The sequence below is a fragment of the Tenrec ecaudatus genome, chromosome 16 (genome assembly GCF_050624435.1).
Source record: "Tenrec ecaudatus isolate mTenEca1 chromosome 16, mTenEca1.hap1, whole genome shotgun sequence".
NCBI classification, from domain to species: Eukaryota; Metazoa; Chordata; class Mammalia; order Afrosoricida; family Tenrecidae; genus Tenrec; species Tenrec ecaudatus.
Window position 1 is genome coordinate 58,662,074 of NC_134545.1, and position 15,528 is coordinate 58,677,601.

General features: G+C 35.2%; 1 protein-coding gene across 13 annotated transcripts in view; it reads left to right on the plus strand.

The window, feature by feature from the left end:
* Positions 1 to 15,528, plus strand: part of JMJD1C (jumonji domain containing 1C) — a 253,133-nt gene that overhangs the window by 176,708 nt on the left and 60,897 nt on the right. For 6 of the 13 annotated variants that reach the window (XM_075534261.1, XM_075534255.1, XM_075534253.1 and 3 more), the window contains one exon: positions 5,496 to 5,528. The exons of the other annotated variants lie outside the window; for them this stretch is intronic. Coding sequence is in view for 4 of the 6 variants with exons in the window: in XM_075534255.1 (XP_075390370.1) it covers positions 5,496 to 5,528 (33 nt within the window). In the remaining 2 variants the exon portion in view is untranslated. The remainder of the gene's footprint in view (positions 1 to 5,495; positions 5,529 to 15,528) is intronic. 13 annotated transcript variants of the gene reach the window in all.

The window sequence follows — 15,528 nt, forward strand, 5'->3', positions numbered from 1 at the left end:
CTAATGCTAATATTACTAAAAATAAAAATTAATCTAAAATTAATCAAATTTTAAAAATAGAAGACCCAAATGTAGTGCATAATAATTAAAGCATAGGTCACTAAATTTTACTGAAACGTTATGCAATAAGATATATCTGTATTCAAAGATATATCCATATTAAGTGCTCACCAGTTACTGCTGGCATTTATTCAGATTCATGACTACCTCCTGTCGGAGTAGAATGGTGTTTGGGAGGGTTTTTTTTTTGAGGGCTCTTAAATATCTTACCACAATCCATACATTCCTTCACTGTGGCAAGCACATATGCCGCCATCATCATTTTCAAAGCATTCTCTTTCCACTTGGGCCCCTGATAACAGCTCCCCATTTCTTCCCCCTCCCTCACTTAGCCTCCCTCACGAACCCTTGATAAGTTATAGATTTTTTTCCCATATCTTACATCTTCCTCCATCACCTCTCACCCACTTTTCCATTATTTGTCCCCCTGGGAGGGGGTTCTGGGTTCATTCTTGTGATCGGTTTCCCCTTTCTCCTCCTACCCTCCCCTAATCATCCTGGTATTTCTACTCTCCTTGTCCCGGAGGGATTTATCTACTCTGGAGTCCCTGTGTTGCAAGGCTCTTATCTGTAAGCAGTGTGTATGCTCTGGTCTGATCCGATTTGTAAGGGATAATTAATTGAAGCCATGATAGTGGGGTGAAGGAAGCACCAAAGAACTAGAGGAAAGCTGTGTGTTTCATCGGTGCTGTACTGCACTCTGACTGGCTCATTTCTTTCCTATGACCCCTGTGTGTGTGAGGGGATGCCCAATTGTCTACAGATGGGCATTGGGTCTCCACTCCATCCCACCCCCCTTTTACCTTGGGTATGGTTTTATTCTGGGTCATAGATGCCTGATACCTGATCTTATCAACACCTCATGATCACACAGACTGGTGTGCTTCTTCCATGTGAGCTTTGTTGCTTCTGAGTTAGATGGCCGCTTGTTTATCTTCAAGCCTTTAAGACCTCAGGCGCTATATCTTTTGATAGCCGGGCACCATCAGCTTTCTTCACACTTACTTATGCACCCATTTGTCTTCAGTGATCTTGTCCGGAAGGTTAGCATCACAGAATGCCAGAGTGTTAAAGTGTTTTTGTGTTAAGGGAGTACTTGAGTCAAGCCCCAATGCCCATCTGCAACCTTATTTCATATATATTTCTATTATCTTATATATATTTACATCTGTACAGGCCTGTATTTAGGCCTCTATAAATGTCTTTTGCCTCCTGGTTCTTCTATTTCCTTTTTACTTTGGGAGGGGTTTTATTGACTGAATATTTTCAGAAGTAGATTGCCAAGCAATTGTGAGGTGCCTCTGGATTCACTACAGCCTCCAACCTTTCTATTAGCTAGCCCAGTGAGTTAGCAGTATGTATTACCCACAGAGTCCCACTCAACTACATTATTTAAAACATTTCTTTTAGAGAATTTTGTTTCTTATTGGGGAGGTCAAAGTTTACATCTATAAAAATATCTGAAATTGTTAGAACTTACTAGAATTTTATAACTTGTACTCAAATTTCAAACTTTGCTGCTTACTATATGAAGGATTTATAAGGTACATAATCACATAACTATTAAATTTTCATGTATAAAATGAACATTTAGTGCCTGTCTCACAATATTGTCACAGTTTGAAATAATAAACATAAAAGCACATTTTTAATGGAGAATGAATATGTTAGAATTCAGAAGGTAAAAAGATATATTTGAATAAGTTTCATAATATCTGTCCTTTGCAGAAGCCTATTAGAAGTAATTTGTGCTTTAAAAAAATTTTACCAGGGACTCTCTCTCACACTCACTATCTCACTAATTCAATCACTCACTCTCACTTACTCACTGTCTCACTCTCTCTCACACTCACTCTCACTCACTCACTAACCCACTCACTCTCACTCACCCACTCACTCTCTCACAAAAAAAAAAAGAAAGAAAGAAATTTACTAGGTAAATAATTTTATTGGGCATTGTATTTATTTATTTTTAATTTTGGGCATTTTTGTATATAACAAACCATACATCCATTATCTCAAGTGGACATATACAGTTCTTGGCATCAACAATTCATAAACATTATCAACAATTTATAAACAAAGGGTTTTCTTCTTGAGCCCTTTGATATCAGCTTTTCTCCTCTCCCACCCTGCCACCCCTGCAAACCCTTAATATGTTATGTATTTTTATTTATACATATTTTACACCACCCATTCTAACCCTTCGCCTACTATCCTGGTATTTTTCCCCTGAGAGGGTTATTCTGCCTGAATTGCTATCCATTCCCCCTCCCTCCCCACTTCCCCCTTCCTTTCCCCTACCATCCTGGAATCGTTACTCCCATTACTGTTTTTGAGGGCGAGGCAGTTGGTGTTTCCTGAATTCCGTATATTGAAAGCTCTTGTCTGTGCCATTGCCTGTACACTGGTCTTGTGTGAATTACGAGATTGAACTGAGATCATAATAGTGGGGGGAGGAGGATTAAAGAACTAGAGGAGTCTTGTGTATTTCATTGGTGCTTAACTGCCCCATGCATGCATTTTCTCCTCTGTGCAGGGACATTTAGTTTTTCACAAATGAGCTTTGGGTCTCTAGTTTGACCCCCTCTCCATCACCTCAATGTGGTTGTTTATTTTTGGAATTCTGATGTCTACTCCTGGTCAACACCTCATGATCACACATGCTGGTGTGCTTCCATTGTGGGCTAGATGACGGCTTGTTGGGTTTCGAGCTTTTAAGACCCCAGACACTATATCTTTTAATAGCTGGACATTGTCTGCTTTCTTCACATTTGGTAATGCACCTAGTTTGTCTTCAGTGATCCTATCAGGCCAATGGGCATCATCCAATAACACATTACTATAACAAAGTGTTCTTGTGTTAAGGGAGTATTTAAAGCCCAGAGTCTGTACTGCCCTAATGTATAGCCATATAAATATATGTACATAGGCCAATACCCCCATTGTTATTGCTATGCATTAATATATTTACATAGATAACACCTCTGTTTATACCTGTATGGTTTTGCTTCCTAGTTTGTGTTTTGTTTTAATACTGTTTTTGTTTTTTCATACTCTCTTACACATTTCAGTATATCCATTCACATATAATTCTGTTCAGAATTCAATGGGGTTATACAGTCAGTGGTATCAGTCTCCCTCCCAAAGTTATTTATTAAAAAAGAAAAATCCCAAGGAACCAAAATGAGTATTTTTTACAGCATTATCTAATTGTTTCCTCTTTCCTCATTCCCCTCTCCCCTCAAGATCCTGTACCCATAATATAATATCCCAAACATTCTTAATTTCCTTTCATGGAACAGATTCATTATTTTCTTTCTTTATTAGTGGTTAGCAGTTGAGCTGCTAACTGTAAGGTAAGTAGTTCAAAACCACCAGTAAAACTAGGCTTTCTACTCCCATAAAGAGTTACACTTGGAAAACCCACAGAGGCAGGTTTATACTGTCCTATATGGTCACTATGAATCAGAATCAACTTCATGGCAGAGTTTGAGTGACTTGTGGAAATTTAAAGTAAGCAAAATTAAATTAAAAATTCAGTTCCTCAGCTACACTTGCCACATTTCTAGTGTCCAATAACTATATATAAGAGAATGTAGATGTAATATTTGCATCATCACAAAATTTCTGTTGGTCAGCCCTTCCACCCTAAAATGATAACACTGCAAGAGAAAATTATACACAATATATTTTGGTGCTATTAGAATTATATGGTCTCCAATCCTAGCTGACACTTAGTATACCACTTGGCATCCTTTTGTATGTCCCTAGCAAGCTTCTGTTTCCCAAAATGATTACTCTAAATCATCACTATTTGCCTCTACTTCTGCTTTTTCTCCCAGCAGATAACCTTTCTTCTGGCTCATCAAGGAAATTTAGGTTATAAGCAGGAACACCCTTAATTTCCTGTTCTAATATTTTTACTAATATTTACCTCCTTTTCTTCTGTCTCAGATATATGTCTCATTTTCATCTTACATTGAATTCAATTTTACTAATATTTATTGGGCATCTGTTAAGTATTACACACTATGATGCTAGGGACTTCCATTAATCGTGGATAGAACAGAAAAGGCTCCCCTCATTTATCCTACCATGTAGTAGAAAGACATTGACAACAGACAAAATAACTCTCAAGCACTATTAATCTCTGTATTACCAACATCAGACTTTGACAGACAGCCCTTTACTTGGCCCTTAATATTATTAAAATTTGCCCTGAAGAAATGGTTTTGGGGCCAAAACTCACCACCTAGGAAGGAGAATCCACCTCTTTACTAGCCTCTGCCCAATTGCCACAAGGCAGAATTCAGACATGCTTCCGCCCTTCACCGTCTTTTACCCTATTCTAAAAGCAGCCATTCCTCCCACTGCATTCTACTTCTCTGTTAGGTTCACTAGCTCATTGCACTGGCCACACAGAACAGTGTTCACGATTATAGAGTCTTATTGGAGACACTAAGAGGCTAGCACAAGCCATGATCAGAAAACATTAAGGATACAGTCAATGGCCGATAGCAATAGCGCCTCTCCTCAACCAGCAGCCTTTAGGTGCTTAGCCTCTGTCACCTGGTCCCTTGGCCTCTGCCTCCTTAAGACAGTAAACCTGCCTACCTGCTGCTGCTGTGCCTCACTTCCGAATAGTCTCAGGATGACATACCCTCTGCTCTGGTGCCACTGTTGTATTGCCTCCACCACTTCAGGCTGGATCTCCAACATGCTCCATTGCTGTTCCTTCTTAGTGGTCCCAGGAATCCTTAACTGCTTTTGTGATTCCTCATGCTTATATCCACCAATCCGCTGTATTACAATGTTTCATATACCATATATGAATTATCCTACTCAATCATTAGGTGGGAGCTAAAAATAGTTGGATAGAAGAACCATTCCAATTAGTTTCATGTCACCACCGCCCTCACTTTGAAATCTTAACCAACTGAACTGCAGTAAAAAATCAGCAAAAAACCTTCCTAACCTTTTCTTATACTAAACAAACCAAACCCTTTCCTATCACATCAATTCTAATTCATAGTTACTTTATATAGGGATATTGAGACTGTAATTCTATATGGGAACAGAATACTTAATCTTCAGAGGAGCAGCTAGTTGGTTTAAATTACTAACCTTCCAATTAGCCAAACATAGTACAACTGGCCTTTCTTTCTCTTGCACCAAAGTTAATGAAGGAGTACCAAAGAAATAAACCGGATGTTGTTTTTCACAGCTATGTATTTAAATTTGTTTTAAAAAACAATCTTATGACCTTCAAAGTACTCTCCATTACACATAATGCATTTGTCAAATCTGCAACTCCATTTTTAAAAATATTTTTCAAATTCATCTGTTTGGATTGCTGACAAGCACCTCCCTTGTTTTTTCCTTCACCATTGCTATGTCATCAAATCGCTGTCCTTTCGTGTCCTTCATTCCAGGAAACAAAAAGAAGTCGGACAGAAAGAGGTCAGGTGAGTAAGGTACATGGGGCAAGAGAGGCATGTTGGGTGTTTTTTTGTGTTTGTTTGTTTTTTTGCCAAAAACTGGCACAGTGAGATGGCTGCATGAGCAGGTGCATTGTATTGGTGACAACAACTAGTCCCCCATCTGCTAAAACTCAGGCCTTTTTTGTAGCACAGTGTTACACAATCTTTTTAGAACCTCTAAGTAGAAAGTTTGATTAACAGTCTGACCTAGTGGAAAGAACTCCAAATGCACTATGAGTTGAGATTTTTGTCTGTTCAGGAGGTTGGCAGACATCCAGAATAAGGTTTGTCATCAGTCGACATTTCATCTTTTTTGTAACAAGAAAACCACTCTTTACACTTGAGGTTTTCCCATAGCACTGTACTTAAAAGCAGTGCTCAACATCACAGCAGTTTCTGTGGCATTTTTCCCGAGCAGGAAACAAAATTTCATAAGCACATCGCTGTACTCGTCTATCAGCCATCACAAGAAATGAGGTTAGAGAAAACTGCTTTTATGAAAGAGTTCACGTTGACCAGAGAACCTTCCCTGGCAACGCCATTGGGTGTACTAACTCAGAGAGTTGCTAGATGCTTATCTAGTATACTATGAGAGCCCCATCCAGCAGATCTTTTTCTGGTTTGTTTTTTTGTGGGGTGGGTGGTGTTACCCCTCATATGCTTTTTAAATTTTCTTTTATTTTCCACTCTCCTCAAATATACAGTATAAAACTTGTAGTCTTTGTATATATACCACAACTTCCCTCTCCAAAAAAAACACAAAAACCCTGCTATCCTAACTCATAGTGACCCTTTAGGACACAGAAGAAATACCCTTTGGGTTGTTTTGTTGTAGACAGGCTATTCAGTGTATATTCTCTTTTTGTTCTACTGAGATTTGCTAATGTTTACTGCATTTAAAAGTAGCACCCATTTGTTCCTATGAAGCATTTCATGTACCTCTCATTAATATAGGTTTTATGAGGTTGGCACCATAGCTCATTGCTGTGTTTTCATTTGCTCTACATGGACCCCAATGAAAAGCGCTAAAAAATAAAAAGCTCATACTCAATTCCAACCCTAGGAACAATAGGAATAGTAATGATACAAGATCAAAGACTGACAGATCAAGTTTTTGAAGTAATAGCATTTGCTAATCATCCCAGTTTGCCTTAAATTGTATTAGTTCCTTCTGAAGAATGAGTAGTTTGTTTCAATAGTTAAGTTTAAAGGTTCATATTTTTATACAGGCAGTGTATTAGAAATATTAAAAATTAACTCCCCAAAGTATATGGGTTGGTGTTAATTGTGAAAATATATTTTTACATTTATATTTTTTAAGTAAACTTTTAAATACATATTTATATAATCAAGATAGTCATTGGCATGATTGTATGTTACTCTAGCTCATTTTTAGTTTGAACCTTGGAGTTATTTCCAGTATAATACATTCCAAACAAGATAAAACGTTTGTAAATTTATTTCTTACCTTGAAGCTATCCCTTCCCCCACCCTGAAGGGAAAACATTTGTAACTTAAACTGTTCTGAAACAATAATTTCAGTTGTTAATTTGGAAAACATTAGACAGTTCCTAAGCCTTCCTGAGTTTGTTCAGTTTTAAGTTTGAGGAAGCTGCAGTTAGTAAATTGTGGTTGGCAGATGCTGTAAGTAGATGACTCAATAGGTTGAACTTATGATGACTCAACTGTGTAAAAACTGTGCTGATAAACAGCTTGAAAGAAAAATTGCCTCTTAGACTGTTGAACTGCCATAAAAAGTTCAAAACTATTAAAGGTATCAAAAAAGAACATTAACATGTGGCTTTAGAAGGAAATGCATTTCCTTTCAGGTGGTTTTAAACTTTTTACTAAATTGTTCTGATTTTCACTCTGTTACTTTTGAGAGAAAAGGACACCTAGCAAGCACAATTAAAATACAGAAATATAGCAGGTTGATTTTAAAAGAGTATTTTTGAGTAGTTGGAAGATAGCTGAAAGCCAGCTGTAGTTACTTTAAATTTAGTAAAATCTAACTTAATTAGCTGATATTTATGTAGCCTTGATATAACAGGACAAATACAAGCAAGTCATTTCTTGTAACTTTATGTTAAAACATATATATTCCAAAATATTCTTGAAAATTTGGTAAACTCTACTGTGTTGTTTGGTTGAGTCCTGAGTGGCACAAACTGGTTGTTTGTTTTTTTTTAATGCTCGGCTGCAGAAGTGTGAATGTGTCCCTATCGCCTTGGAAGAATGGCCTGGAGATCTACTTCTATGGGGAAATAAATTGGTTATAGGCAACTATATTTAGCATGTATCTATTCTGATACATATGGAGTTACCATGAGTTAGCTGTTGGTCTTTATAATATTCCTCTTCAAATCTTAGAATTTTTATTTCTGTGAATTTAGAGTAATGCAAGTGTTTTCTGTCTTTTAAAATAACAAATTGTGGTTAGTTGCATGCCCTTTCAGTTTATGTGATGATATTACTAATAACATAACTAAACACTAAGCAGAGAACACTCATATCTTGATCCTTCATGTCCATGTGGAAAAGGCCCTTGCTTGTTTGCCTTGGAGCACGGTGCTTTGGAACAAATTACCTAATTGTTGCATGTTTCCACCTGTGTGAAATGAAGGAACATAACTAGCAGAGGGGTTATAAGGATTAAATGAATTTTACACTGTGAAAATAACTGTATTGATTTAAATTTTTATTGTGCAAATTTCTGAGTTTAAAAAAATATTAAGAATAAGTGGATATTCTTACTTGTAGGTTGATTATTTTCAAAGCTAGAAATTGAAAATTCCTCCTACAACAGTTAATTTGTTGTACACTTAGACAGATACCTAAGGATACTACTCACCTGGAATGATTGAAAAGTTGTAGTGTCAGTAACTTATTGTGCTACATTTGAGTTCCGGTACAAAGCCTGAGTGTTGGAGATTCTTTTCTGAGGGTTGCTAATATAGGAAATTAAAAGTGAATGAAAGTGAAAAGTAATAGGGAAAGGGCAGTTAAGCCTATATACTTTTTATGATAGGCAATTGACAGAATTTTGTTTTTATACTCACAACATTGGTTTTCTTAATTGTTGTATTGGTGAAATATTTATAAAAACAAATCATTGAATACCACAGTTCAATGTTTAAAATGCAATTTTCTTAAATGAATATAAAATATTATGTATTTTATTTGGTACTTTTCTAAATTACCCCTGCCATCTCCCTATCCTCATCGTCCACTTATATACCTTTGTTTTTTACCCTTGTTTCCTTTCTTTCCTAGACAATCACCATATCTATACATAGTACAATGTTTCTTCATAATGTAATATTTTAATCACTTGGGAATACTACTGTATTTCTTCTTCTACCACAGTGGAAATGGAGTTTCATGATTTAGTGCATTTTATGATATAATGCTGATCTAAAAATGTATTGTCATTTAAATAAACACTCATTGCCATCGAGTCAATTCTAACTCGTGATGACTTTACAGTTCTGGAAACCAACAGAGGCAGTTCTACTCTGTTCTAAATATGGTCCACATAATATATTGTCATTAGGTGCCATCAATGACAATTCATAGTAACTAACTATATACAAAAGAACAAATCACACAATTAGCTTTTTCTATTCTGAGTGACAGGTTTATACGTTTACTTGAATAATCATGTTGTAATCAATGTAGTATACTAGTAATAGAATTAAATTTAACAACTTATTTTGTACACCTTTGATTTCTGTTTTTACTAATGGAAAATGTAAGCACTAAAGTAATTACATGTTTTAAAATACATAAACAGTTTTATCAATTTAAGGAGTTTGAATAATGAGGATGTTGAAAAATTGGAAAATGTTTTGAAGTATTACCTATATTAACAAATTTTTCAAGCTAGCTAAATTTATATAATATAATCATAATATTTAGCTATGACTAATATTGTAACTGTTGAAATGTTAAAAAGTATGTTTACAAGTATCTTCAGATGAAACAATGTAACAAAAGCAGAATGAGTGTTACTAGGATCATATTCCTTGTCATTGATCTGTATCAATTATTTAGAGAGCCCACTCCGAATATTTGGTATATGTCTTTCTTATACATAGTGGCCTTTAAAAGTTTGAGGGGGAAGAAAGTTTGAGAAAATGGGATTATAAAGTAATGGGACTTTTTCAAGAACTCTTTGAAGTCCCCTCATATTCACTTGTAGACAGATTTTATAGATAGTAATGAGGTAGCAGTTGCTTCTTGGATTTGTATAATCCTATTTTCCTTTTATTATTTTAGCTTCTTCCCATTTCGTATTATATCATGTGGTTGCAGAACTGATTATATTTTTGTTATTTTAGGTTTTGTTGTTTATTTTCTTAGATTCCCTTGCCCTCAGACATCTTAAGTGCTTTGATACACAGACCTTGCTGAAACCAAGTTAAGCAACATACACTTGCACCTGTATAGGACTTCGCCTTTTAAAGACAAGTGAAGCTTGCTTTGATATAAGATCATGCAAGGAAGAATTGAGATTGCTACATTATGAAGCAAGTCAAAGCAAAATAGTATAGCTACATTGTCTTTTAGAAAAGTTTTTATTCTCCCACCAGTGATGTTTGAGTATTTCTTAATTTTGTACCCTAACAGTACAAGTTTGTCAGAAATTTTCAGACTTCTCCCATCTTAACAATCGAGACAGAAAAATATACATTTAAATTTCATGGTGGTTCATTACTAATAAAGTAGAACATTAGAATGTTCCTTTATCCCAACTGCGGATTTGTTTGTTTCTTTTGTGAGTATCCCTCTTTTCTATTTGTATAGCTCCTTATGATTTGAATATGAAATAAGATATTTACTCTAGTATTATATTTTCATGAATTAAAAAAATGAAATTTTAAAAGCTGGTAAAATCATGTAATTTAAACTCTAAAATTATATTGTTTACTGATTACCTGGTTAATTAATTCTAGGCAATAGAAATAGCAAGGGAAATAAGTACTTAGAGATAGATATGTAGTGCACCAAATAAAAAAGAACATTAATTAATGCAATGTGACATGTTCCTTTCCTGGAGGTATCTTCAGGACTTCGAAAGATGGCAGTGCTAGTAACTCTTTAAAGTTGCTTTATTTTAGAAATTGTCTGGCAGCTTTTTTACCCTTACCCTTTGAAAAGAGCCCTGGTGATGTCACAGAATAGGTAATTCAGACCTACCAGCAGCAGGAGGAACCTACTCCTATATAGATTTAAAATCTCAGAAACCTTATATTGGATCACTGAGTTGGAATAATCTTGATTGTAGTGTTACCCAACCCTTGGAAATTTTTCTCTTACTTACCTATAATACAGTATATACTTGGGTATAAGCTGAGTTTTTCAGCACATTTTAAATGCTGTTTTTGTGATAAAATTGGTGCCTCGAAGGATATACTCGATTATACGGTATGCTCTTTTTATAAAAATCCAGAGAAAATAAAAGAAGCTAAGTAATATTCAGGCCAGACTCTTTCACTAAAATACAATTATAATACTATTAAAAATTTAGATATTTCCTTCCAGGCATCTTTTGTCAAGCACTTTTGGTAATATATACAATTTTGTTCATTTAGATCATGTGTCAGCAGACTATAGCCCACTATTTAAGAAAACAGTAATATCTTGCTACATGTTTAAATCATATAAAAGTCAACTAAGGTTTATTGGAATATACACACACATTCTTGTCCACATGTCATGTTTTATGTTAAAAGGAGGCTTGGTGGCACGGTAGTTAAGTACTCATTGCCAACAGAGGTTTTCATGGTTTGAAACCATCAGCTGCTCTGCAAGAAAAAGATGTGGCAGTGTGTTTCGTTCTTTGATTATGATTTACTGTCCTAGTTTCCTGGGATATCCCAGTGAATTGTCCTAATAACTTGTTTAGTGCTTCTGTTCTATCATCTAGTTCAGTGGTTCTCAACCTCCCTAATGCCCACGAGCCTTTAATACAGTTCATCATGCTATGGTGACCCCCAACCATACAATTATTTTTGTTGCTACTTCATAACTGTAATTTTGCTACTGTTATGAATCAGGTCGTTCGACCTCTAAAGGGTCACAACCCTCAGATGCAAAACCGCTGATCTAGTTTATCATGTAGTGCCCAATTTTAAAAGCTTGCAAGCAGCCATACAAAGCACTACAGTGGTTTCTAGTCTATCTTTCCTCAAGCAGAGGAAGGAGAATCATGTGACACATGAAGTACTAAAAATATTTACTCTTAGACATTTTATAGGGGGGGAAATTGAGTCCCCGTCCCCTCTAATTTATAAGATTTTTTTTTTTTTTGGCTTTTGAGGTTAACTTTTTTTTAAAAAATTTTTAGGGGCTCATACAACTTGAGGTTAACTTTTTTATCAGCTTTTTCTTTTCCTCCATACTACTGAAAATTGTTGCTCGCAATATAGTAATTTCTAAAGTGGATGCAGCATCATTTACCATCCTATTATATAGCTTAATGAATGGTCTTTGTTAGATATAATCAGATTGTTCTCAGCTACTAACCTAAATTTTGAATTGACGACAATGGCTGCAAAGAAGAAAGTCTTGGAAATCTTTATCTATTAAGATAATAGCCAAGTATGATGGAACAGTTCTACTCCATAACGCATAGTTGGTAGGTCCCTACTCATAGAGAGCCTGTACACGACAGAATGAAAAATTGCTTGGTGTTGGACATTGCCCCCATTACTGTTGGAGCCATTTTGTCCATCGACAGACTTTTGAGGAGCCTCCCTTTTCATTGACCTTCTAATACTAAAAGCATTATGTCCTTTTCCAGAGACTGGTCTCTCCTTATACATGTCCATTCCCAAGCATTCTAGCAGTACTTTTTCCGAGACAGATTTGCTTGTTCTGGCAGTCCATGGTACTTTCAGTATTCTATGTCAGTACTATAATTCAAATGCATCAATTCTTCAGTCTTCCTTATTCAATGTCCAACTTTTATATGCATGTGGAGTGATGGGAAATACTGTGGTTTTGAGTCAGCTGCACCTTAGTCTTCCAAGTTAGGTCCTTTTTCTTCAGTACTTTAAAAGATCTATTGTAGCATATTTACCCAATTCAATGCTTTGTTTGATTTCTTGAATGCTGCTTCCATAAGGATTGATTGTGGATACATGGAAAATGAAGTCCTTGAAAACTTGCCTTTTCCTCCGTTTATTCATGATGTTTGTTGGTCCAATAGTGAGGATTTTTGTTTGCATTGGGTTGCAGTCCACACTGATTTTCATCAGCAAGTATTTCAAGTTCTCCATTATCCAGCAAGATTATGTCACTTGCATATTGCAGGTTTGTTAATTAGCCTTCCTTCTGTCCTAATGCCACATTCTTCATTTAGTGCAGCTTTACGAATGCTTTGCTTACTATGCAGATTGAGTAAACATGGTGAAAGTTTACAACCCTGATGCACAGAGAGTCACCATTAACTGAAAGCTACTCAGTGGCAATAAAGACTTTTTTGTTGTCGTTGTTATTCATTGATAGAATTCTTCCAAGCCTTCCAAATGGGAGACCTGATCAGTGCACCTTATGTGTGGCCACCATTCATCTGTCCTTATCACAATACTCAACAACGTTCAGTGGAACTTTCAGACTATACTTACTGCTATCAAGACAGTTCCAACTTTGCGAACCTTGTAAGACAGTAGAACCACTCTGTAGGTTTTCCTAAACTGTAAATCTTTCTGGGGAGAAACAGGTGCATTTTTCTAACTTGGAATGACTGGTCACTTAAGCCTGCTGACCTTGCAGCTGATGTTTAATGCATTTTGTCGGGCGGGTACCTTTCAGAATAAAACACTTAAAAGAAAGAGCTGGCAATCTGATGGGAATGGAATGACAATGAATCGAGGCTTACACATCTGCAGTAAACAACAATTGATGTTGTTTAATGTTTTTTGTTTTTATTGTATCACAGTATATGCTGTGATAAAGATTCAAAGGCTGAAAATAATGTTTAGAAAAGCTTAGTTGCCTAAGAATCCATGGTGACTCTTTGGGTTATATATTGGGCCATTAACCCCAGGTCAGCAGTCTCAGAAACCTTACAGAGGATCGCTAAGAATCAGAATTGACCTGATGATAGCAGATTTAAATGGTTGCATTGCCTAAGTAGATTTCTTTGATGAAAATATTTTAATTCTAGAACATAAATTCTGAAGAAAAATATTATATTAAGATGTTCTTTATCATTGCTTTTATTTGCCTACTGTATTTTAATTTTATTGTAATTTTGAGATCTGTTCTATTACTCATATAACGATAGTATTTAACTCTATAATTTGGTTCTGCTTATGTATTTTGGTTCTACTTATATAATTTAGTGTTGTTTCTCAGTACTAATGTTATAGACTTTTGTCAGTAAAAATGATTGTTCTCTTATCCTTAGAGAAACCATTTATAAGTAACAAGTTAAAATATGCTTTGAAAAGAATAGTACTCAGTAGTTTATGCAGAGTATTTGGACACATTTTAAACTATAACAAGTTAACTAATACTGGCATCTTTATCTGAATTACAACTCTTGTAAAGACACAGTTATTTTTGTTTTGATAACTTGTGAAAATGTTCAGGTGAAAAGTCCTTTTCCAACTCAGACTGCCAAAATAGAATAGAATAGTGAATGAAAGTAGTAGAGCGCTTTTTTTACTTTCTGGAAAGTTTACATTAAATAGCATTAGGGGATAAAAAGCATTTGCGCTCCCAAGAAAAGCCTATTGTCAAATATATGAACAAAGGAAAAATAATAAACATAATCTGAAATTATATTAAATCTGTATATATATGAAACATAAACTTGGAAATTAATTTGGTGATAAATGTATATACACAAAGTAATAAAACTGCATATGTGGGAATGTTTTGCATTACACTATAGCAGTTTGTACAACTTTTGGGAAATCGTGGCTTCAGAAAAACATAGCTGTTACATTTATACAGCCATAACTATTATTTTAATAATGGGATATCTCATAAAACCTGGCCTCCAAACCAAGGAACCAAATCTTATTTGGTTGTATATAAGCAACCTCAGCAATGGCTCCCTCCCACCACCCCCCCCCTTTTTTTTTTTTTGGTCATTCTTGTAAATCTCTCACAACTTTTTCAACTTAATTTATAGCATTTATATTAATTGGCTATGTAACCTCATCCTCAATGTAATTTTTCCATCACTATAAACCAAAAGTAAGTAATTTCATCACAAAAGCTAGATCCCTACGCAGAAATCTTTTTTTCTCTCTTCTAATCTAGTAACCACAAAGAAACTTTAATCTCTTAAGTATTTATGTTCTTGTTTATATGAGTGAGAACATATAATATTTGTCCTTTGTAAAATTGACTTACTTTATGCAGCCTAATGTCTTCAACCACCATCTAGATATATTGTATCATATAGACAATGTCTTCTAACTTAGAAAACCAGAATGATATCAGAAATTAATGACCCAGTGTGCTTGTTATATAGAACTTTGTTATTTTGTACGTATAAAGTGTCCTACCCTATTGACTTTTAAATGGGTTTTCTCAATCCATGCACCATTGATAGAAAAACTCAAAAAACACATTTCCCAGACTTCTAACATCAGCTTGGAGAATTTGTCCTCATAAACTGTCTTCCTAGTTGTGTTTCCCTCAACTCGTAGAATTTTAAATAGATAGAACAACTGTGTAAGTGATGTGCTACATCATCAAATGAGAATTACCATATGACCCAACAATAGTGTTACTTGGCATATACCCTACAGAAATAAAGAACATAGCATGAACAGATATATATGCATCACAGTATTATTCACGATAGCAAGAAGGTGGATCATCTAAATGGCCATTTGTGGAAAAATTAATAAACTTTGATACTCAATGGGATACTATATTGTTAAGGGACAATGGTGAAATTGTGAAACACCTATGGCATGAATGATCTTAAAGGACATTATGCTGAGTGAAATTAGTCAGA